Raw genomic sequence first — 26,590 nt, forward strand, 5'->3', positions numbered from 1 at the left:
AAAGCACGTGCTGGAGTCCCTTGATGTTCTTTGTTAGAAACCTCTGAGGTCTCTCCAATTGCTGCAGGTGCTTTGTACAGTACATGCCAAAAGGGGCATTATACTCAATTATGGGCATGATTAGTGACATGTATAGAGGGATTATAACCTCCTTTGCTCTAAAGCCGATGCCTTTGCTAATTAAGTGTGCTGCGCAGAAAGCCTTCCTTACTGCAGTAGACACAAGGTGGTCAAAGTTAAGGCCAGTCTACTTGTGATCCCAGATCTCTTACCACTTTATAGGTACATAGGGTATTGTTAATTTGATATTGTGAAGGGACATTGTTTTTACCAAAGGGAATGATGATGCATTTTTTTGTATTCAGTTTGAGACCATGACTAAGACATTAGTCATCGATCTGCATAAGACCCTCCTGAAGTATACTGACATCATTTGGAGATTCAATAATTGCACCCAGTTTGCAGTCGTTTGCAAACTTGGTCAGCCACAGTCCCTTAGTTTTGGCCTGAACTTCTGAGAAGTATATACCAAATAGTAGGGGGCCCAACACTAACCCTTGTGGCACCCTGCTGGTGACAGATCTGCTGGTTAATGTGGTGTCACACACTTTGATAGTGTGTGACTGGTTTGTAAGCCAGTTGGCAACCTATCTTACAGGAAAATGGTTTACATTCAGTTTGATAAATTTATTGGTAATGCCTGAGTGTGGGATTGTGTCAAAGGCCTTTGCCAAGTTGGGTATGCTGTGTGCACAGATTTTCCCTTGTCAATGGCCCTTGTCACATTTTCAAAGAAATCCACCAGGTGTAACAGGCAGGATCTGCCCTTGATGAAGCCAAATTGAGTCAGATCCAGGGTTTGGAGGTCTTTATTTATGAGGTTCATGATGATACATTCCATGGCTTTGCAAATGAGGCTGGTCAGACTTATGGGTCTATAATTCCCTGGGTCTGTTGCTAAGCCACCATTATGGAGGGGAATAACTGTTGCTGTCCTCCATTCCGCAGGAACAAAGCCAGTGATTAAGCTGTGATTGAATAGAGTACTTAATGGTGATGCTAGCTCATATTTTAATTTGTTTGGAATACAGAATGGGTTGCCGTCTGGTCCCATAGAAGCTGTATTTTTTGCCTTAGACAATGCTTTAATGACATGCTCTTTGGATATGTAGGGCTGGGGGTAGTTGAGGCCAAGGTTTGTGATAAGTTTGGCGGGGATAAGGGAGTGAAATTTTCACCAAATCTGTCCACTAGCAGGTTTGCTATCTCTGCAAGATCAGTGTGTGTGTGATACCATTAGTCACTAGTTCGGCACATGTTTGGGTCCTAGGTTTTAGGCTATGTACATAGCTGTAAATGGCCTTATGATTATCCTTGGTTGTGATTGCTAAATTTTTCTCAAAGTTATCCTTAGAGGATTTGACATGTTGTCTTATTTGTCTGTTGAGGCTGAGGAGGGTGTTTTTCCATTGTTAGGGCCTCATCTTAGTTTTCTTAGCAAATTTTACCTCTGTCCCTCTTAATCCCTCCAAAAACTAGTGACTTTTGGAGAAAAAGTGGTGAATTAACACCTAATAAAGATCTAATTATTGGCATTACTTATTAGGTGTAATTCACCACTTTTTCTCCAAACGTCACTTGTTTTTGCTGGGATTAAGAGAGACAGAGCTAAAATTTGAGTCAAAATCAGGGAGGATAGGTATGTTAGTGAGGACCAGATCTAATATATCTGCTCCTTGTTGAGGTTTGAACAATTTGCTCAAGGGCATTTTGAGTTAACGAAGTCAAGAAACTTTTGTGCTGGTGACTTACCCGGCTTGTTATTGTTATATTAAACATGTAGCTGTATTGACTTTTGAAGTGAATTAGTAATATTTAAAGCTGTCCCTGGGCCTTTGCTTTGTCCCCTCATTATTTTGGCTTTGTCCAGGATCCTTCACTACAAGTATCAAACATACGCAGGACATATATAGGAGCACGTAACTTTTAACACATTCAAACGTGTGTGTGTATCTTTCAGCTTTTCCCGGTTAGGGGTCGCCACAGCGGAACTCCGGTCCGCTAATGATTGGCAGTTTTGTTTTACGTGCTGGCTTGCCGGGCACAACCTTCAACGAAGGAACGCCCATTCATGCATGTCGCCACACAAAAGACGCTCTAACTGAGAATCGAAAGGGCAACATCTAACTGTGAGGCGACAACGCTACCGCACCACCGCAGTTTAACACATTCAAACGTATAGAGGCAAAATGAAGACTGAAAGAGATAACTGATAGTAATGGAATCAAAAGTGTAAAACATTAGCTTGACAGGGACATTTCTTCTACTTAAAAGTCAAGATGCACGGGAAGCACCAACTGCAATACACATACAACGTGGAAAAAATACAGTTGTTTCCGGTAACCCTACGTGTTGCGTATGCCCAAACGTATGCAGGCTGTGATGACGTTATGGTTTCGTTTCTTTGACGTCTGAAGTGAGGCCTGTCTTTAGAATGGGGTGAAGTGTTTGTTGTAAGGAGGTAAGTTGTGTTATTATACTGACTATCAAGGTTCGCGGTGAACTGGGTTACAACAGACTATACAAACGCGCATCGGCTATGGAGTACCATTATTTGTAATAGGGTTTGCAGAGGAATAGAAAAAGTGGATACTAGTCTCAAGAGAATGTCAGTATTGTTCAAAACAACGGAGGCTATGTGGTTTGAAAGCAGAGCAACCGGCTTCGAATATCGAACGCCTTTTTATCATTTACGATAGTAACTGGAAGTAATTATGCTTAAAAATATGTAGAATATATATATAAAACACACATCTAAAGACTTGACAGGACGGAAGGGGGCGGGGCTTGGTATTTGAGTTTTGCCAGTGTAAAAGTAAGGCGCTAGACTGCTAGTATTTACCTGTCATGGTTGGCGATAGATTCACATTAACTATCCAAACTAGATAGAACTGTATAGGTGCGGGCGCCATGCCAGTATATGGGGATATGTTGGTGGGAGAAATAAGTTGCCTAGAATCAGTAGGTTGGTGGTCGTAATAGATAAAACGCCGCCAGCAGACGGGTTGGAGGCAAGTAGTATACTTGTATAGGTCACTCGTTGGACTAGTTGAGAATGTGTGATCTTATTGCTGAAGTGTCAGAATGGTAATATTCTCTGTTTGTAGATATGGGATGTGGTAAGAAGCAGATATGGGAAATAGGAGGCACAGTAATTAATTTTTACTTTGCAGATAGGTGAATGTTGATTTTTTTTAAACCAGTAAGTGTGCGTTTGGTGCATAATGGCAGGGAATATGAGGATGGTTAGGGGGCATGAGTATGTCATTAACTGTCAAGTATGTGACAGACTAGTATATTGGTGGGCTCTTTTCGCGATTTTGAAGCACATTGGACCTCACCTAAGTACGGGTACAGAATAGCAAGCACCATGCTTACATAGGCACACAGAGCATGTTGCTTGGTAACCATGTTGGCTTATCTTATTCCGGTGTTATTTTGTAGACTGGTAAATTTAGATTACGCAGATTTGACAGTAGGACAGATAGGTAGTCAGAGAAGTTAACATCGACAGGTAGCTGTTTTACACATGTAAATAAGATGGCTGGATAAATAATGATGTTTGTGAAGCTATTGCCCTCTTTATCGCACTGCATTTTTTAAGATTAAGGGGCAGTTAGGGGTGCCAGCCCCCCCCCCAGAAAAATACTTAACTTAAAAAACAAAACTCCAGCAGTGGTTACTTATAGCATGCTGGCATTATTTACTTACAGTATACAGGTATAACTCATTTGTGTATTTTACTTCCTGGAATGCAAGCCCATATTATGAACACTCACTCACAGTAATTAAATGGACTATGCAAATAGTACTTCCCCAGCCCTCAAAGTATAACCCAAACCCCAAAAAACTTGAAAGTACAAGAAAGTGAAATGCCTACCTACATTATGTGTATTTACCATTTTCCCTCAGAAGTGGCACACTGTTTTCCTTTATTGTGTAATACATGATTGTAGTACATCAGCACAGCTACTAGCTGCACGCTACAAGTGACTGTGGAGTACTTCTTCAACAAATCCTGTGCACCTTTTACTGTTACCAAGTAATCTCCACTCATTCAATCTCCCAAGGCTGTTAGAATGGCAATTCAGTGTCATCTTAAACTATCCTTTTACATTTCAACAGGTACAGATATACACCATCAAGGGCCAATTCCCAATCTTTTCTATCACCATTTTCCTCTCTTGCTGTTGATAGACTAGACTGGTAAGTTTGTTTGAAATGTGCTGCTAAATTGTCCTCAAAAGAGGGCACTTGATTCCATGCCACATTAAATTCTGCAAGGCTGCTGGGGCAATGCATTTACTACACAGGTGAATGTGTATATTGGGAGTGTCCAGACAAAATGTTTCTGTTTTAATGTTGTTACAGTTGCATGTGTAGGAAGCAGAATGGTGCATACTGGACATCTCTTCATCTCAGTGATAACAGCCTATCTTGCATGTACCACAAAGCAAAGAAATATGTTTGGTCTCCTTTTGAAGATTAGCTGCACTGAACACAGTAATGTTAAAATGTACTAAGTATAAGGATCTTCATGACTGTTAAGTGTATGACATGTAATATTAACCACTGTGTTTTTCATTAATAAAACAAAGGCATCAACAGTACATGGCCTCAGCAGTCTTTCAAGTACTGATAGCTTTTGACACAGCTGGTGTTTCGGATTCAAAGTAAAGTCATCCTAAGAACATGAATTAACAGTGTAGTATACATTTGTTGCTCTTAAATATACATACTACTTGTAGGTTGCTGTGTGCTTGAGGGAAAAGTTTTAATGTCTCTCAAAACCGAAAGAGGCACAGACCACTAACTTTCATATTGGGCAAGTCAGATTAGCTTTATCTGTGTTATTTACGGAGGTGTGCAGAAATGTCATTGAATAGCTATAACTGATGTGTCTGATACAGAACGATCATAGTGATTAAAGTATGCTTCCATTGGCTTGTGTGCATGTAAGTCTGCATCTGTGAGCATTTGAATATCTTTGCTGCAAGTGTCTGGTCTGTCTTTCCTGTATAACCTGTCTCTGGCTATATCCTGCATATGATTATGTAAGCTACTTTTTTAAGAAACACATGTAAAAAAATGCACATTTTAAAACATCTGTTTTTTTGAAATTATTATGCAACAGCAGTACATACTATTTTGTATTGAATCTTTGCTCATTTTTGGGTGTTTGCGACATTTTAGATGGTGTTCTCTTTTGCCCCATTTTACATTTTACAGTTGGGATAATTAACTTTGGTAGATGTCTAATGGGCGGTAGTAGGAGTTCTTAAAATGTTTCTCAAATAGTCATATCATACTTTATATTTTATTTTATGGTCTGGATTATATTCTGTTACTAGTATAACTGTGTCACTTGGAAGGGTTGTCCCTCCCTTATACTGGAACAGTTGTTTTCTTGATAGTTGTGTTGATGAAACTCCTTAGCAGACTGACCCTGCAAAGGGAGAGTTTCCATTAGTTGTGCAACCTGTGCATCTCTCTCTCTTTCTCTCTCCGTCTCTCCTTTCATGGAAAAAAATGTAGTTGCATCACTTACCTATAACAGACTTTTATGTGTAGATAATGTCTTTTTTTTGGTGGTTTCTTATGAACGCATGTATACGATTCCATTGTGTACAATAATTTTAGCATTCAGGATGATAACACTTGAAGCCATGTACTCCAAGGAAGGTTTTTATAGATGAGTGGGTTCTGTTGAGGCCAGTAATCAAGGAGCCCGAGTCCTGTCCACTTACACCGGAGAGGGACATGCACTTGGAATACAAATGGATACACTCAGTATTTCCAGATGCACATCTCTTTGCATCAAGTACATTTCCCCTACAAGCACACAGGGAACACACTCAGCCCGGGGTCTGAATTTCTTTATATCTTTCTCCCTCCAGGTCCTCAGTAAGACTCCCCACTGGTACAGCTGTAGGGTTAGGTCCTCAGCCGAGTGTCCAAGCCAAGTCCTCCGGCACCCTCTCTGTGAACTCAGTGCTTCGTGACCCTGCCCCGAGTAGCTGACACTCACATTCTGAGATTTAATTTTCACACACACACACACACACCTGGGAAAGGATAAGGCCCTTAACAAAGGGTGTCCAATTATACTGTGTAATATTAATACTAATACAAATGGTAGTAGTTGATCAAGATTGCTAGGCCTTCCAGAGTGGCCCACACAGTGTCACCAAGTAAATATTAGCACTCTGAAAGGTTAAGTACTTTCTAAAAAGGATCACACACAATACAAAGTTTTAAATATATTTAATAATAAATAACAGAAGAGCATGACAATACTGAATATATATGTACAGTAAACCGCAGAGTTCAAATCACATGGAATATTGAAAATAACACTGATGGAGAAAACACAATATCTAAACTAAGCTTCACTATATTCCTGACTGAATCTAGGAGAATTACTATTCCCTAATAAACTTACTTGATAGAGCAAGGCACAATGAAATATGTGAGCAGTCTTTCTAGTCAGTTTCCCCAAAACAGAATATTCCCTCCTCAGAGATTACTCCCTGTAAAATATAATATCCAAGATAATTTGCAGAATGACCTCATCTTGTCACCTGAGCCTAAGATCTCACAGTGCCCCCTTTGAAGCTGAGACAGGAATTTTGCATAGATGGTTACAATACACATATAAATGTTTATGGCAGTGCCTGCGGCTTCCCCTCTTTTTACTGAGCTAATGAACAAAGGCTTCTTCCAGACCCACCATCTCTGGTCCTGTTCAGCACTGTAGGGTGATGTTTTAATAGTTCAAGAGTTAATTTACATTTCTCTTATTTTTATTAAAGTAAGCTAGCTGGTTAACCTTTGCTGTCCCAGTGTCCTCTATTAAAATATATATATTTAATTCAGTTACAGTAATACATATACATTTCTCTTCATTCTAGCAGTGTGCGCTGTTGATACATTTTAACATAAGCAATCTTCACAAATATACATTTTAACATAAGCAAACCTCACAAATACATTTTCAGCAGAAGCATCTGTACATATCAATTTGATATACAAATGACATATAATTATTTACAAAATTCAGCTAGCTGTGTTGGCAGAAGTCATACATCCACTGCCCTACTTCTGCTGGCATGGCTGGCAGTACCTTCTATCAACACAGATGGTAGAATTCCTTGAGGAAGTCAATGTTGAGTGTAAAAAATATGAATACAGCTGATAATAAAATGGAAATAAGAAAGTGGCCTGTCTCTGCAGTACAGTGGTTAATTAAGTGTACCTTGGGCCCTGAGCAGTTTTCAGTGATGTCACACACACATTTTAAGGTCATGCATAAATGTACACATTCTTTTGGATTCACTTTACTGATTGTTTTAAAAATATATTTAGCTACATGCAAGATTGTTTTATAGTTATTGTTGTTTAACAAAGCAGAATCTGTATATGTTTTACATTTATAGTCTTGATAATTTTGTAGTAAGAATTGAAATAAAATTTCCCAACCAATAATAACAATATTACCCACTTCAGAACATTTCAGTCATAAAAAACCTCCTGAACTGCTGTCACTGTAATCCATCAATGACTGATCTAATCATTTACAGCCACTTTGACTGTGGATACCTTACATGTCTGATCCTTATAAAAATAGCTACAGTTAACTATTCCAACTTGCTTTGCATTAATACACTATATAGTCCTAATGAATGTTTAACTTGATCATGCCAGCAGTCCATCATTTTCATTGATGGACAGCACCAGTGCCCAGCAATTCTAGCCACATAGTTGACAGTGTGCATCTCAGATGTGCAAGTCTCATAAAAATAATTGCCAAAGTAACCTATTTTGTTTCATACTATACACAGTAGCTACAGTAAAGTATTTCAGCTTGCTTCACACAGATGCTCACTTGTCCTGCAAAACCAGATTCTTGACTGCTTAAAATGATCAAATGACAAAAGGAAAAGTTACTTTCATCCACGGATGTACACTTCAGATGTCTGACAGTGATGAAAAAGGCCTCAGTAATTATTCCAACTTACTTCACATAAAAGCACACTATTCTTGTAAAGCTATGTTAAGGAGTAGATTATAAGAGAGTAAGTTATTCTCATCCACAGACAAACTCCCACAAACACAGCAGTTCTAGCCATAAGTGCACCTCAGATGTTTGATTATGATAGAAAATAGTGGCCACGGTAATGTATTTCAGTATTTTTTTCATAAAGCTCACAGTAGCTATAGGGAAATATTTTGTTGCTAGCCAATGGTTTAAGACCAGGAGCATGTTGTCCATGTTACAGATTTTGATTTCTTCCACCTCCATTTATGTACTGTGCAACTCTGAGCAAGTCACTTAAGTAGACCGTGCTCCTGGGTTACCCCTGAAAAGGGATAATTGCTTCCATTGCATTTACCCAGTTAAATAAAGCATTCTGACTTAATTCAGATGCACACAAGTTATGCAGACCCAAAGTAATGACTGTTTAAAATGGGCAGATGACGTGAGGGTAAGGATAAGGTTATTTCATCCAACAGTCTTCCCTCCACTCAAGCAGTTCCCTGTAACAGAGTGGTACTACCTTGCCTGGCAACTGCTCTGTTACAGATGTGTTAGCATTACACATGAATTGACTAGGAACATCAAATAGATGAGAATGCAGACTATAGAACAATCTCACATAAAAAAGAAACACATTAATAAAAAAATGTGTTCCAGTAATCAGTATTACATTATAACAGTGTAATTTCAAAAATGTAGTTTTACTCTATAGACTGAATTAGTAGGTAGTGTTATCCCTCACAATCTCAGTATGCCATTTTTCATTTTCTCTATCTGGCAAATTATCCTTTTTTTCTCTATAGGTCAAGAGATTACACAACAGACAACGCTGGCCCACCTTACTGTAAATATAGTAAAAGCTCAACCAGTAAATGACTCCTAGAAAGCACCTTCAAGTGGTAACTAAGTATAAGAAAAGACAGCCGGAAAGCTTAACATTACACTTACTGAATTTGTTGCAAACATTCACATACATGTTTTACTGCTTTTTATAATAACAGTACACTCTTACTTCAGATATTGCTATCTCCTTTTAGCATACATGCAAACATATGTTGTCAGTTGCATAGTAACTTTCATAATTATATAAATGAAATGTAATTATCAAAAGTTTTAGAGTACATAATGCTTATCTCCCTGAACCTCCTGTGAAAATGGGTATTACCCAGTAAGACTTTCCCACAACCCAGCAGTTAATAGCTATTTGTCTCCTCAAACATCTGATTGTGATAAAAAAATAATGGCTACAGTAAAACACAGCCTTTCCAAATCTGTTTCATGCAGGCAATAGCCACAGTAAAGTGTTCAGATGCGTCACAAAAGAATCACATTAATCCTATGCATATCTCTCAAATTTTTAGCCTAATAAATCAGAGACGAAAAATAATAATGGGAGCACAGGCCAAAAATGGAAAAATAACAGGTTTTACTTTAGCATTCATTTTCTGACAGATGTGTCCTCTAAAATTCAAATGTCTAGTCATTTTTAGTGACCGCAGTCCTCTGTGAAGAGTAGACCAAAATATAAAGCAAAGTCATGGACATTTAAGAGGTATGGTCTTACAAAACAAGAATAATAATGTCAGGTAACAGCAGTCAGGCATTTTTATCTACAGATAGTCCCTGCACCCAGCAACTGTAACTAATTGTATTGTCTCTCAGATTTGTCTGACTGTAATATAGTTAAAAACATGTTATTAAACAGTTAACATGTCTGTATCAAACATGATTAACTTTAATTCTCTCTCAGTTTTTTTAAATATATTACTGGATAGCGGTATTCATGTGATTTGCTTGGTGACCAGATATATAGCTGCTCGCAGTCCCCAAAGTATTTCCATAATGACGCTGTGCTCTACGGCTCTGCCAATACCTGGTTGCTAGGCAGGATCTTTTATATTAAAAAATAAAATAAAATACTTCATACTTCCGCAGCTGCTGCTATTCTGCAGCCGTCCACAACAGCCACTTTACTGTTTAATATTCGAGGGCTGCTGAGCCCACACATTGGTCGCATTCAAAAAACTGATCTGCCCCACACTCCTAAGTGTGCTGTAACTGTGGAAACCTTGAATAGGGATGCTGTGGGCAGCTTCTTTATTCATTTTTTATTTATTATTTTAAATTAAGAAAGGCCTTGTGATTTTAAAAAAGAGAAAAATAAGTGGCCCATGGTGACCCTGTTCAAAGCAGAGGTAGCTGAGATGTTTTAGTTATGTGCTGCCAGTAGGCCTCCCCTGGAATTACAGGCTTCGGGCAACTGCCTAAATTGCCCTTGTTGTAATCTGTCACTGGTGCAGTAGCACAGAAAGTCATTTTTAAAAATTTGCCTTAAAGATGTTTACATATTGTCGAGCCTTGCAAGGCTGCAATGCCTTCCACATCTTCAGACCACAAAACAAATGTGAGAATCAACGGAGGCGGTGTTTCTGCCTCTAGTAGAGATAAATTCACCTCCCATCTAGATAGACTGGACAACTCCATGGAGTTACAAGTTACTGTGGGTAAGTCATAGCTAGTTATAGATCCCCCTCCATGGGTCATGATGTGCATGAAGCCTACTTGACCAAACTGGAGTCAGTCCAGATATTCCTGAACAGTCTGGTACCATCAAGTGGGGAAACCTACTCTAGCCCTAACGCAGTTGCGCAAACATTCCTTGAGTTTGTTAACTCAAATGCCCTGGAACAAATTGTTCATACCCTGACAAGAGGAACAAACATACGAGATCTAGTCCTCAATAACATGACAAACAGATGCACTGCCGGACCCTCATTAGTTAAATCTGACCACAAATCGGTCATGTTTGGCACTAACACCAGAACTCACCAAGGGCTAAGTCAGACTAAAAAACTTCACCAAGGCAAACTATACTCTCCTAGGTGAAGCTATAAAAGCATTCCAAGCCCCAAACCCAGCTGGAAGTGGTAACTACATTGAAGCTTATACAAAAGCCCTGTACAATAACTTGCCTACAGTGGATATAAAAAGTGTGCACACCCCTGTTAAAATATCAGGGTTTTGTGATATAAAAATGAGACCACAATAAATCATTTCAAAACTTTTCCCACCTTTAATGTGACCTGTATATTCTACAGTTCAACTGAAAAACAAACAAATCTGTTGGGGGGAAAAATATAAAAAAAAAACGTACAATAAGCTGGTTGCATAACTGTGCACACCCTTAAACGAATGCTTTGTTGAAGCAGCTTTTGATTTAATTACAGCATTCAGTCTTCTTGGGTACACACCTGCCATCCATTAAAGGGACTCTGATTAACCCCAAATAAAGGTCAGCTGCCCTAGTAGGATTTTCCTGACATTTACTCAGTTGCCTGCTACAGCAAAAGCCATGGTTCACAGAGAGCTTACAAAGCATCAAAGGGTTCTCATTGTTGAAAGGTATCAGTCAGGAGAAGAGTACAAAAAATTTCCACAGCATTGGATATACCATGGAACACAGAGAAGACAGTCAACAAAAAGTGGAGAAAATATGGGACAACAGTGACGTTGCAAAGAACTGGTCGTCTCTCCAAAATTGATGGAAAAGACGAGACGAAAACTGGTCAGGGAGGCTGCCAAGAGACCTATAGCAACACTGAAGGAGCTGCAGGAATTTCTGGCAAGTACTGGTTGTGTACTACATGTGACAACAATCTCCCATATTCTCCATATGTCTGCACTGTGGGGTAGGGTTGCAAGACGAAAGCCTTTTCTTACACAGAAAAACATCCAGGCCTGGCTAAAATTTGCAGAACAATATATGAAGTCTCCCAAAAGCATGTGGGAAAATGTGTTCTGGTCTGATGAGACCAAGGTTGAACTTTTTGGCCACAATTCCGGTACGTTTGGCACAAAAACAACACTTTTGCATCACCAAAAGAACACCATCCCCACGGTGAAGCATGGTGGTTGATAGTATCATGCTTTGGGGTTGCTTTTCTTCAGCTGGAACTGGGGCTTTAGTCAAGGTGGAGGGAATTATGAACAGTTACAAATACCAGTTACTTTTGGCCCAAAGCCTTCAGACATTTGCTAGAAAGCTGAAGATAAAGAGGAATTTCACCTTTCAACATGACAATGACCCCAAGCATACATCCAAATCTACAAAAGAATGGCTTCACCAGAAGAAAATTAAAGTTTTGGAATGGCCCAGCCAAAGCCCAGACCAAAATCCAATAGAAAATGTGTGTGGTGACCTGAAGAGTGCTATGCACCAAGAGATGCCCTCGCAATCTGACAGATTTGGAGCGTTCTTGCAAAGATTACCAAGTCAAGATGTGCCATGCTGATAGACTCCTACCCAAGAAGACTGAATGCTGTAATTAAATCAAAAGGTGCTTCATCAAAGTATTAGTTTATGAGTATGCACCCTTATGCAACCAGTTTATTGTACATTTTTTATATTTTTCACCCTAACAGATTTGTTTGTTTTTCCATTGAATTGTATAGGTTGTAGGTCACATTAAAGGTGGGAAAAGTTTTGAAATGATTTATTGTGGTCTCATTCTTTTATATCACAAAAAACCTGGCATTTTAACAGGGGTGTGTACATTTTTTATATCCACTGTAAGTGTATAGACTTGGCTGTACCAGAAAGAATTGAAGCCGGATCTCCAGGTAAAAACAAGCCATGGTGGACATCCAGCATCAACAAATTTTACAGTAAATACAAAAAGGTTGCTCTCCAAGAAAACAAAGGAAACAACAATGGAAAAGCACCCTCCTCAGCATTAACAGGCAAATAAGACAACATGTCAGATCCTGTAAGAGCACCTTGGAGAAAAACTTAGCTAGCAGAGCCAAGGATAACCATAAGACCTTTTACAACTATGTATGTAACCTAAAAGGTAGTACCCAAGCATGTGCAGAACTAGTGACCAGTGGTATCACACACACACACACACACACACACTGACCACACAGAGATAGCAAACCTGCTAGCGGATAGGTTTGGTAAAAATTTCACTTCCTTATCCCCTCCAAACGTATCACAAACTTTACCCCAAATTCCCCCCACCTTACATATCCGAAGTGCAGGTCATTATAGCCTTGTCCAAGGCAAAAATCACAGCCTCTATGGGACCAGACGGCATCCCAGGTTGTCCTCTAAACTGGCTAATATATGAACTAGCATCACCATTAAGTGCCCTTTTCAATCATAGCCTAACCACAGGCTTTGTTCCTGTGGAATGGAAAACAGCAACAGCTATTCCCCTCCACAAAGATGGCCTAGCAACAGACCTGAGGAATTACAGACCCGTAAGCCTGACCAGCCTCATTTGTAAGGCCACGGAGCATATCATTATGGACCTCATAAATAAACGCATATGCGACCTTCAAACCCTGGATGCAACCCATTTTAGTTTTGTCAAGGGCAGATCCTGCTAGTTTAAATCTGGTGGATTTCTTTGAAAATGTGACCAGGGTAATTTACAAGGGCAAATCCGTGCACACAGCATACCTCAACTTAGAAAAGGCTTTCAGCACAATCCCACATAGGCATTACCGTTAAACTTGGCAAACTGAATGTAAACCCATTTGTTGTAAGATGGGTTGCCAACTGGCTCACAAACTGGACACACACTGTCAAAGGGGTGCCACAAGTGTCAGTACTGGGCCCCCTTCTGTTTGATATATACTACTCAGGAGTTCAAGTCAAAACTAAGGGATTGTGGCTGACCAAGTTTGCGGATGACTGCAATCTAGGTGCAATTATTGAATCCTCAAATGATGTCAGTGTACTCATCTGACACAGACCAATGACTGTTGTCTTAGTCATTATCTCAAACTGAATGCAAATAAATGCATCATCATTCCCTTCTGCAAAAACAATGTCCCTTCACACTATCAAATCAACAGCAATACCCTAAGTACCCATTGAATGGTAAGGGACCTGGGATCACAAGTTGACTGTGATCTTAACTTTGACCACCTTGTGCCAACTGTAATAAGGAAGACTTTCTATGTAGCACACTTGATTAGTAAAGGCATCTCCTTAAGAGTAGAGGAGGTTATAACTCCTCTGTAGTCGGGACTAATCAGTCCCATAATTGAGTATAACGCCCCATTCTGCATGTACCGTACAAAGCACCTCAGCAATTGGAGAGACCTCAGAGGTTTCTAATAAAGAAGATAAAGGGGACTCCAGCACGTGCCTTACACAGACCGACTAAAGTCCCTGTCACTATACTCTGTATCATATAGACTTCTTAGGGGAGACTTATGCCTGGCTTACAGAGTAATCTCGGACCCAAATCTATTGAACTTGCTGCACATCTGTAAATCAAACTGGACTAGAGCTGCCCATTCCAGGGACCTAAATATGGCCTGTGACGTAAATCGGACATATTGGAGGGACAGATTTGTCTCCCAGGGAGTGCTGTGTCTTTGGAATAGGCCACCAGTTCATGTGAAGCAGAGCACCTCTATGACATTCTTCAAAAGGAACCTGGACAACTGGATGGGGCACCTTAAATTCTTACTGATGATAGTGCCCACAACCCTCCTGGACATGGCCAGTCATTACTAAATGCAATTCTGGGTATTGACTAGGGTATCTGTGGTATTTCATTGGGATGAAACAGCTAGGCTTGAAATTATCTCCGGGTTGATGGACTAGTAAACTCCTTTGATCCTGAGATCCATTCAGATGCTCATTGCAATTCTCCTAACTTAAACATATAAAGTTGAAGTTGTGTATTAAAATGAATTTTATAAGTTGTTGAACTACATCCAGAATGTTGGCATAATGATCTTTTTTTCTGTAAGTACTTGAAACAGGCAGCAGTGCAATCCTTGTGTGAGAGATTTGGGTAGAGTGATGGCTAAAATTGTGTTAAAGTGACAGAACACACAGAAAATGAGTGGTGTCTTGAATTTACTGTCCCTTTCACCCACCAATGGTTTCATAATTTTTTCCACAAACCCAGAAATCCCCTATTGTTATTCATTTGCAGACATATTCTACCTGTTATGGACTTGAACCCAGGACCTACTACACATAAGACCATAACTACCCATGTAGCTAGTTGGATGTATGGGTCCCTTGCCTCACAGTATTGGTATTCCTGGATTCCCTGGCCCATGGATTTCTAGTACCATGTAGAAGGATCCTGGCTTAGACAAAATGGAAAATAAATTCTCTCTTTCCTTCCTTTGTAGGCAAAATGGGTTTTGTTAAAGCACTATGTCTTAATGCCTGTAACTTAACTGATGACAAAGGGCCCCTGTTAATCCAAAGGTTCAAGTAACTAAAATTTATGCTGATCCAGTTAAAGGTATCCAGTCATCTGTATGTTCCATTGTTTTCCATAATTGTGAAAATGTAACTGATAGTATTTACTGTGGTGAGCATCACTGTCACCTTACAACAAAATGTTCTTAGATTCAGTTATTGACTGGGATGCTTTCTGTGCAGAGTCTGCTTGTCATCCCTGTGTTTTACATGGGTTTTCTCCAGTTAATCTGGTTTCTATCCATATCCCAAAGACTTTTAGGTGGATAGGTGGCTGTACATTTGTTCAGAGTTGTACTTGTGTTTTGTGTCTGGATGTAAGATGCAGAAGAAAGGCTTCCATTCCCTAACTTGCCTAGTAAACTGTAGATGGTGATGGCTGTCCCAAAGATTGCTATAGAATCCAGATGTGATTTGACAGTAGTGGATGGATTTATTGTTTGTTTATTTAGCCCCCTTCGTACTTCTTCCAGACGGGTCAAAGGAAAGTGCCAGCTCTTATAATATGGAAGTTGCAGTATGTGAGTACTGTTGAGGAGGGATAAGTTTACATAAGGAAGTATTGACATATGCAGTATATTTGCATATGGCTTGGGGTTCTTAACATATGCTTATCTTTCTCCACGGAATATACTTCTCATTTCCTCTTTCTGATCATTTATAATTGGAGTTCAATTTCCTAAACAGTGATACTTGTTAACTCCTGCATGCACCCCAAAGTTTGAACCTCTTACCCTAGGCAGCCGATTTATTATTTGTTAACTGGGTAGGTGAGTTGCTGTAATGATCTTTATTTTTTCAGTGACAGCCCTAAGACAAAACACAGAAACTGCAGAACTATTAACTTAGAGAATTGTAAAAAGTAACTGAAATTAATATGTAGAACAGGTGTGTGCATAAGTTTGAGTTTATCTGACAAATAATAAAATTAACCTTATTGAACTTAAAGACTAGCAAGTATGAGGTTACAAAATGATTTATATGAAGTAAACATGGACTGGGAGTTTGGAAGGAGAAAGGGAGGCAAACTGTTGAGGGTAGTGTCAAAAATATTTGCACCATCAGCATTTAAATGGATCATTCTAGATAGTTTTTCTGAATGTATTAAGCCCAGGACAGCTTCTAATATCAGGAAAGAGAGAGTTCTTCACAACGAAAACTGTTTTATGGGAGGCTGTCTCTGTGGTAGATGAAAATAAGCCTTCGTAAAGTTTGTTGTTTTTTTTTTAGTTATTTGACTGTGGCAAAGGGAAAAGAAGTTATTTAGTGATTGGCCGAGTGGAGAACAGAATTAAACCGAGCGGGTTCACAGATGATAATGGCAAATGCAAAGGTTGAGAGTTGGGGAGGATGGTAGGCATAAGGGGGTGCAGTTTGGGTTCCAGGATCTGAAAGATTTATGAGACAATATATTTTGTTTTAGGCTTTTAGAAACTTGTTGGTATTTTGGGTGTTATGGCCTTAGACTATGGAAAAGGCTTATTCAGTTTTAGGGACAAGCACATTTTTGGCACTGTTTTTTTCTAATTTCTGGGATAAGAACATTGATAATTCTGTGTGCAAGCATTAGTTAGTTGGTGTAAGAGGTTGGGTTTTTAATGATGGGTCATGCTGGGACATCAGGTCTCATCATCTCAAAACAACATTAAAGTGGCTTCTAGATTTTTGGATTAGAGCATCTTTTGCAAGAAGGCTTGTGGCGATAGAGGATTTGACCAACAGGGTGAAGCTGTAGAAATGTAATTATCTGGAGCTTGTGTTTCTTTTTTGACACTGGTAATATATGGTTTTAAAGAGGGAGAATATAGATTAGAAAATGTTTTAGATTTTTTTTACTGCATACTGAAACTTAGTATACATTTTGGATATTTTGTCTTATTAGTTTTCGTTGTTCTTATGATGATAACATTTTAAATGCTTACAGGTTTTGCTTTTTTTTTCTCACTTGTCAGAGGCAACTGTGCTGAAGAGTTCTTACTGCTGTCAGGATTTTCACAGTCAAGGCAGAAGTCTTGAAAGTGCTAGGTATTCAGATATGAAACAAATACCAGCATTTTTATAACAGCATTGTAATATTTCTCCTAGCTGTACATGATTTTTTTCTTTCTTTCTTCAGCTCTGAGTCCTGTCGGTGGAGGTCTCCATCTCTTTTACTGTTATATGTTTGATTTGTAATGGAGCCAAGATAGTGAGGTTGGTGATATGTGGATATATTTGCTTAGTGGGCTTTTCCTGTAATTGATGTACTGTTCCATGAGCTCATTGGCTTAACAGCTTGCCAAACACATGCAGTTGCACTTGTTTGAGCAGGGCAAGGTTCTTCCATTCATTAGCTGTATAGCATTGTATACTGTGCTCTGTGGCAGTACTGCCATGGAGCTAGCAGTCCAGAAGTTGAAAGCATAGAATCCTTTCTTTGCATATGATTTAAAATGGCTTACCTTGCTGTCTTGCAATGGCTTATGTTTGTTCCCAAGTGTGGTTTACCCATATTGTGAGATATAACACTGTCAATAGAGTAAAATGCCATGCTGTATCAGTACGTTTCCTTTTATTTATAATAATTTTTTAGACAAATTTTGTTTTTTTGGAATGGAATTTATAAACTGAAGTTATTTCTTGGTGCAAGCTGAGGTCATTGCAAGACCAAGAAGATATAAAGTTCAGTTATGAATGTCATTCTAGTGATGCATATTGTATTTTTTAATTATTTTTAAGATAATTGTGTGATTCTTTTAAGATAATTATGCAATCATTTTAAGGCAAACAGCAACACTTTTGTTTTCCTGATGTCAATGCACTTGCATTAATCTGTGTTTTTATCTTGGTTTTAGATTTCTTTCAGAAACGCCAGAATTAATGGAGTCCCAAGTCATGTCTTATATTGAAGGCATTGGTGATGAGGTCACTGTTGCATTTGGAGCTCTGCTGCTTGTCCTGTCACTGGTTCTGGCTTGGGTGTCTACATATGTGGCAGATCGAAGTGACCAGTTATTGGGAGCGATAATAACTGTAGCTAACTCTCCTGTAGTGGGACTTGGTGTGGACAGATACGTTAGCAGTTCTGCTTCTGCAAGCACGTCTGAGCCACAGGCAGGGTTGGAAGACACAGAAGACAAATCTGAGGAAGAAGATAATGTTTCTGATTCTGGACTTCAGAGTAACAACCTTCAGGGTGAACAGGCGTCTGGTGGAAGTATGTCTGACTCGAGCCTTGATCACTTCTTAAATATACAGGGTTTACACAAACGAACAGTGCCTTCTAGTGAACCTCAGTTAGCAGATAGAACAGCTACGGAAGCAAGTCATGGCACTGCTGACCTTGTTAATCTCAGTGTAGCCAGGAGTGAGCCTGATGTCAGGCCAATCAAAGTGCGGCTTAAGTTTCTAAATGACACTGAAGAAATTGCCATAGTAAAACCTGATGATACTATTGGATTTGTTAAAAGGTAATACTTTTTCAAATCATTTCTGTATGTAGCATCATGATAATAAAGCTTTATTAAGATTTTTGTGTGTGGTGGAAATAAGTTTTTACACCCTTTGCCATCACTGCCTGTTGACAGTCATTCCTGTAATTCCCAATCATCCCATTTGTTGTCCACCACTAGGGCAAGAGTTGTCTAGACTGGGAGAGTCTGCAGTTTAAACAGCCATTAGGAGTAGTTCAAAGATTTTTGTCTTAGTCTTAAAGCCCCCCCCCCCCCCCATGCCCTGTTTTGGAGACGGGGTGGTGGTGGAGTCTTGCAATAGACTGATTATGCTGGTTCTCTCTCACTTCCACAGCTGGCAAGTAGCCCCCCCCCCTGAACATGGAGGTCTTCATCGGAAAAATTGCACCTCTGTGTGTACTCCCACAGTGCACACACATTGTAAGAGGTGAGCAGGCCATATCCCTTCATTCCTCACCCTTCCCTGAGTGGCTCCTTCAGTGCTACAGCTATTAATCAAATCCCAGTTAATTGGATCACAGTAAGGGCTCGGCTGCATCCCTCTCTGCTATGAAGCCTGGCAGGTTTGGGTATTGTGAGTGCTTGCTGAGCTCAGAATACTAGAAAATCCATTAAATAGCTCCATCCAGGTGCACCTCAGGACTCAGTGGGTTTGGGTATCATACACGCTTTCTGATTACAAGGACATTTGAAAAATCACTAAAATGCGTAACATTTGAAAGTTGTCATTATTTAAATAGTGTACTTGTAGTTCCACTAGAATGGCTGAGTTTCCTGTATATATTTTTGCCACCACACTAGTAATGTATTCTTCCTTGCTTGTATTAAATTGTTATATATTGAAACAGAGATCATTGTCATACATTCTAGGGGCAGTGGGGTCATCTGTGGGATGTGCATTTTATGCCACTTCCATGATTACGCTTTATAGGTAAAAAATCTTTGAAGCTGAGGTAGACATTCACTATTTAGACTGGCTGCCCTCTGGTAAGGAGAGCTGATGCACCATCTTGAGTGAGTCAGAATTGATTGGATAATTAAGCCTGGAGGTATTTGGTTGTGTGAATCGTGAAGAATTCTAAACTTAATGGAGGGGCCACTAATTGAAGTGTACAGTGATACCAATTTTATTTTATGCTGTTTAGTAAGCTTAAGATTTCAGTATAGTAGTTGAGCATTCCACTGTAGTCCATTTTTGTGCGAGATGCATAATAGATGCCATCTTTCTGAATATTCAAAAGTGTAAAGTCTATTACTAAGCTGATTTTTTTTTATTGTATTTTTAAGACAAGAATCTAGTTCTGTGTTGTTGTTCAGGTGAATTATTTCCTCTACAGAAAACCAGGAAAAGCATCACCTGTAGCTGGTTGGTTCTAGTTGCTGTGACATTATAAATATTAATGAATTGAGCTGAAAAATAGGTTTAAAAAGTATGATTTATTTCCCTGTTGTTTGTGTTCAATTGAAGTAGTCCAGTCCATCTCATACACTGTAGAACCAGACTCCAGCTGGGTGACCATGCCTTTTTTCCCTAATCCCCTTCACTTAGGATTTTCTTCCCAGTAAAATTTCTCAAGCTACTGAAACAGCCATCTAAGTCACCTTAATGAAATGGAAAAATGCAATTATTTTCCCCAATACTTGAAACTTCCATTTACCCACACCTTCACTTTGCTGCATGTCGCAATGGGTGTGGTGTTTAGGAATGTTGACTTGCAAATGCAGGCACCAGACCTTAAACCTACTTACTATGGTGATGGCTACATTTCATCTAAGTGGTGCACAGTTTCACTTTAGCTTACTTTTCTTTCTCTAACATTTTCATTCTAATTAATTTTATGCAGGGGTGTAAGCAGGATTTTCAGATTTGTACTCCCAGACTGCTGCCCCTAACAAGCCACACCCACATCAGCACATTGCTCTCTGCCCATTCCCTTGAACTGCTGACCAAGCCACACCCCTTTCACAATGCTGCTAACTTAACGGATCGCTGACAACCATATGCCAAGATGGTAATTACTTGCATGCTTTGGTAGTGTGAACATTTCATTCCAAAAGTGCATTTTCGTGGGTCAAAAAACAAAATACCTTCCCATTAACATTTTTGCAGACTTCATTCCAGTGGAGCTGTACCCCAGTGCCTAGTCATGACAGTATTTTAATAATGAGGCATATCAACCCAGACATCTAACAAAAAAGTATTCTCAGAGTGGCTTTTAGTAGCATTGCTACTGTGTGACAAGCCCCAGTGCTGCTTCGCAACAAGCCTCTGTACCACGTCAAGGTAGCCAGTCACACAGAGGTCCACTCATTCCACACTCACACACACCTGGTGGTAAATAGAAATACCAAGACATTATCAAATAGTCTCCAGTGCTATTTAGCACCACAGAGCCCCACACTGAACATTCACAAAAAGCACACATAATGTTCTTCTAATTTTCAACATACTCACCTAGTAAGACAATTCAATATCATTGCATACTACTGAACAAATTTATCATATAAACTTTAACCATAATTACAATGACAGGAAAAACTGTACCCAGTACTCAGTGCTGTATGTTATTTAATATAAGAGTAGTAGCTGAGCAACCTAATTATTTCAGTTCAGTACATATGGTAAATATAAATATGCGGTAAATATTTTTATTTCCAGTTAATCATAACTGTCATTAAATGGATTATTTAAAATACACCCCCCTACAATTCCTTGCCACACTCAGAAATGCATTCTGTAAGTACTCAAACTCATTGCAATAGTTGTGATCATATTTCTGACAATTCCTCAGCAAACATACAGGCAGTCGGAATACTATGACCACCAATGGAAAAATTTGAAGTTTATCCAGTAACAACAAAGAAAGAGTTTTTTGTTATACCCCCCATAAAAAAAAAACGTATACCACATTTGTAAAATGCCTCTTTGTTATTTAGTTAACTGATCATCGAGTGCTGGGATCATTCAGTTTACTGATCCAACATTTTGCACATTACAGCATATATTGAACTGTTCTGCTGGTGTGATAAAGTTTGCAGTGATTGAGGATGCCCCATGTTTAACAGTATTTACCAATCCATAGAAGTGTGATATTTGCATTTGTTTACTGTGAAAGCCCAAATTGACAAAGACCTTTTTCTGAAGAAGTCTTGGAAGAAATGCTTCGTAAAGTACATGGTGTTTGTTTATAAATATGAACATTTCAACACAATCATAATATTGATGAGAATACAGTGATACATAGACTGCATCTGTTTTGAAGATGGGTAGTATTTGTATGTTTACATGTGTGCATATGGAAAGGTACAAGTAAATGGAGAAATTCATCAGTGCGTCTAGAACTTGTAGGCTGTTTGAAACCCTGAGTATGAGCAAGTGCATCATTTTAGGTAACTTAACCGATCTTAACTGGTTATAGTTAATAAATGTGGTTTAGAAAGAACTTGTTAAATAGAAGCTTGTAGGATACGCCTTTAGTAGACTAGTGTCTTAAATTTTTGTCCTAGCACCCGGAAGCGCCTATGGTCAGAGCAGTACCCCAAGGCTATTCCTTGTGTGCATCTTGTACTAATACAACCAAACCAATTTAGGCATGTGTCTGAATAGCTTTAAGCTAATCAAACCAGCAGGTCGAGCTCCAAGCTTAACATAGATCTTAAGAAATTTTTATTTTTCAAAATGCTGCAAAAGATTCTCCTGCACAATCAAAAAAAAAAAACGACACAGTGACTCTCGGTTCTTCTTCTGCAAATGAGATTCCCCTTTGTTGTGCGATCTTTTCAGAAGTTAGGTAACCGCACTTTGTTACAATGAGGAATTAAGATTACAAGCATACATTAATCCAGCTGATGCCCTTTACCATAAGGGTGTCAGTAAAAATCCCTGCTGATAAAGTAAAACAAGTCACATAGATAAACCAGTCTGTAAAAACTACAAGAAAAAAGTTCTGGTACCCTTGGTAAGTGTAAGCAGGGGCTTGGGAGATGAACCATTTACAGGCTGCTCATGTCCATTAGAGACATAGGTGCCAGACCAGGGATGAATTTCTTGTTCCTCATCCGGTTGTCCAAGTTGCACTTGAATTGGGTTAGGGAGCCTGTCCCAGAGATCAGGTAGTCTCTGGGATACATACTGCTCTCTCCAGTAGGTCTGGTTTGTATCACAGGCAAGGTTTAAGTCTTTAGAATGGGTAATTTGGGTGCTGTTTGTTTTGCGGATACACAGAAGATCCATTAGAGTGGTGCTTGAGAATGCCCTGTATGCCAGGCATGGATCTCCTCTCAGTAGCCTGTAGGAGACAATACAGGGATAGGGCCGTGAGGCAGTCTGCACAGGACATGTTACTTACTCCCTGTAATATTTTTTTAGTGAGGAACCTCTGTAGACGTTCCAATTGTTGCGTATGCCTGGTTAGGTACATACCAAAGGGGGTATTGTACTCCATGATAGGTCTGATGAATGCCGAATACAGTGGAACATTGGCTTCCTTGGACCTAGATGCCTTATCTTTGTATATAAGTTGCGCAACATAGAATGATTTCCTCACTACTGTAGACATAATGGTCAAAGGCTAGATTACTGTCTTGTGTGTATCCCCCAAGTCCCTGACTACTGCGTCAGCTCTAAGGGGTGTGTTGTCAATATGATGGATACCAGGGGTGGATGACTTCCCGAAGGATACTGTTATGCATTTCTTGGCATTTAGTTTTAGTCCATGGCTCTGACACCAGTTGTATGTTTGTATCAACCCTTTCTGGAGAGCTCATTACTCCCAGTAGCTTTGTACTGGGTGCTGCCTCTGATGTAGGTTTATCTGTTGTTAGAATATTAAAGTTGCTAAAGTTTGGTTGTGATGTAGTAGGAGTAAGTAGCATTAATTTTGTTTTTTTGGTATTTAGGAATAATCTACAGTGTACTACCCATTTCTCAATGCTTGAGAGACATTTATAGACGATTTTTGCAGTGGTTTAATGATTGGGACTGAGTATACTGTCAGGCCATCAGCGTGTTGAATGATTTGTTGAGTATGTAGTTTTGTGTATTTTTTTAATATTGATATTAAAGAGCAAATGTCCTAAAATGGATTCTTGTGGCTGTCCCACTGTATTGGTTTGCAAAATCTTTAGCCTACTTTTCCAGTATACTTAAGGTGCTCAAGCTGAGCTGACTTAAGACAGGCTTTGGTACCAAGCCCTTCAGAGCCTTCCTGCCACTGAAGAGTACACTCCTGAGGCTTTCAAGGATTGAAGGTCAGATTATGCTGTTGCTTTGTTGGGCAGGCAAGTTCCCTTTGGGGTAAAAAATAAATAAATAAAAAACTCTATTAAAAAGTAGTTTTGTTTGATAACACTTTCCTGTTCATTAAAGTTATTTTAAAGCTAGAAGTTTGTGTTTTAATGGAAGGTCATAAGACTATTGTACTTTTAAACAAAAGCACTCTTCTTTTCCTGTTAGTTTAAAATATTTAAAACATTTTTCTTCAGGGGAGAAATTGTATTTATTTTACTTTTTTGGCTGGCTAAGTGTTTTAAAAGAGCTTTTTACTGTGTTTTTCTGTGAAAAATGAGTTTTAAAATGTTACCAGCTGTTGGTGCTTGTTTTCCCCAGGAAGGAGGCATCCTTTTCAGTAAAACATGGAGCAAACTATTGCTCCTTGTTGTTCCTTCTTCCAGCAACAAAAAGAAGTTAAGCAGGCTAGAAGTTTACCTAAGCTGCAGGTGGGTGAGACTGCTCTGGCCATTACTTGTAACTCAGACCACTCATCTTTTACCCCGGATCCGTCTGGTGTAGCACCTACAAGACAGTATGAACCAGGAGTTGGCCACTTCCTCTGCGGCTGTTGGAGTCCCCTCAGTAGGCAAGGGAGAGCCACTTTTGCCAGTCCTGGGAGAGGGAACACTGAAGGCTTCCACATTTTGTCTGAATGTTTTGCCCACCCCTGTAGATGCTGCTCCTTAAAAACACTATTGGTTCCAGTTTTCCTGTCAAAAAGAAACAGAAAACTAAACAAGTGTCTACAGCTCCTCAATTTGCTTTGGATAGGAGTAGTTTACTGGGCCTGGCTTGGGGTTTAATTCAGGCTGTTGTTCCTTCTTGTAAACTAGTTTCTGGTGAAAGAAAGAGGGATACTTCTTTTCCTGAATAGATTCAAGATTCTGAATCTGGACAGGAAGATGAAGGGACAAAATAACAGGGTTTTCTCCTCATTCCTGATTCAGACTCAGAGGAGAGCTCAGTTTCTGATTCTCCCTGTGAGAGTTTGTCTTTCTCTGTGGCTATTTTCTTGAATGTGTCAGTGTTTTTGATCAGGTTTCTCAGCCCCTCAGAAAATACTATGAGCTGTTACAGAAGGAATTTCCAGAACCTACGCCTATTTTTCCAGTTCTGTCAGCTTTGGAGGGTGTGTGTATTACTGCCTGCAGTTTTCCTGATAGTCAACCAGCTGCCTCAAAAAAAAGCTGATATAATGTGTGACAAAAGGAGGTACTGCCATCACAGCTAGCTGGACTTTTGTAAATAATTGTATGTCATTTGTGAATATCAAACTAATTTATACAAGAAGCTGGTGTTACAAATGTGTTAGAACTGTATGTCATATAAGATGCTTGTGTTACAAATGTATTAGGACTGTATGTCATGTGTATATCAAACTGCTTTGTACAGATCTTTGTGATGAAAAGGTATTTGTAAAGTACTTGTGCTTAAAATGTATCCACAGTGTGCCCTACTGGAAGAGAACAGAAATGTACATCCACTATTGTAACAGTTTAAATGCATCTGTTTTAACAGAGGAAACCGGATGGTTAACCTCAGTCCAACAAACTTTAGAAAAGTATCTGAAATTAAATTATTTTATAGGCTAGGCCATAAAGATGCTTCAATGCAGCCAGACACACAAAGTCTTTTCTAGGAAGCTTTCTGTATTGTCTTTGGGGTGAACTAATTGCTATTTTGGAAGCATGAAGGAATGCAATTGTTATGACTTCCAGCACCTGTCAAAGATATGAGCAAAAGCCCTTGTCTGGGCATTTTTACAGGCATATGCTAAATACTGCCAGCAATGGGGGTTTGCATGAGAACTAGAAGTCAGAGGACCAGAAATAGTGTTATTCTGCAAGCTATCCCAGCAGTAGTATTTTAGATATTATTTTAAGAAGTCTCTTAGTGAGACAGAACATTCTGCATTCTGTCTTGGACCTGACAACAATAAAAAGAATCATTCACCACATCTGCCTTGCTCTAAGTAAATTATTACTGTATCATGAATACAGTGAATCTTAGTTTAGATTTTGTTTTTCTTTATTTGTGTGAGCCTGTACTGCAATGTTGTTTTAAATATTGCCTGTTGTTTTGAACTCTGATGTTATTGTGAATATATAGTTAGTATTGTGTTGTTCTTTTATTATTTATTATTAAATATATTTAAATCGTACATTATCTGTGTAGAGAGATTTACGTTTTGAGAGTACTTGCATGTTTATTTGGTGACACTGCGTGGGCCACTCCTAATAGCCTTGCTCTTGGTCAAACTACCATTTGTATTAGTATGAATAGTACACAGTAAAATTGGACACCCTTTGCTAATGGCCCTAAAGTAGCTAAGGAGTGACTGGTGGCAGTAACTACCCTGTAGTCTGGGCAGAATGGGGCATAGCTAGTAAACCTGTGACAGCGTTTCCCAGGTGTGTGTGTCAGCTACTTGGGGGGGGGGGGCACGAAGCACTGCTTGGACAGAGAGGGCGCTGGTAGTCTTGGCTTGGCCACTCAGCTGAGATCTCAACTCTATATATCAATGGAGAGTC

At 39.2% G+C, this 26,590-nt stretch overlaps 1 protein-coding gene across 1 annotated transcript in view; it reads left to right on the forward strand.

The window, feature by feature from the left end:
- The first annotated feature begins 2,217 nt into the window (after nt 1–2,217).
- TMUB2 (transmembrane and ubiquitin like domain containing 2) overlaps nt 2,218–26,590 on the forward strand; it is a 131,302-nt gene continuing 106,929 nt past the window's right edge. Inside the window, exons 1-2 of the mRNA XM_044055167.1 lie at nt 2,218–2,521; nt 18,170–18,784. Coding sequence (XP_043911102.1) covers nt 18,195–18,784 — 590 coding nt within the window. The 5' untranslated portion in view covers nt 2,218–2,521; nt 18,170–18,194. The remainder of the gene's footprint in view (nt 2,522–18,169; nt 18,785–26,590) is intronic.

Source organism: Protopterus annectens, chromosome 13.part0 (assembly GCF_019279795.1).
Source record: "Protopterus annectens isolate FY-2018-M chromosome 13.part0, PAN1.0, whole genome shotgun sequence".
Classification (NCBI taxonomy): domain Eukaryota; kingdom Metazoa; phylum Chordata; order Ceratodontiformes; family Protopteridae; genus Protopterus; species Protopterus annectens.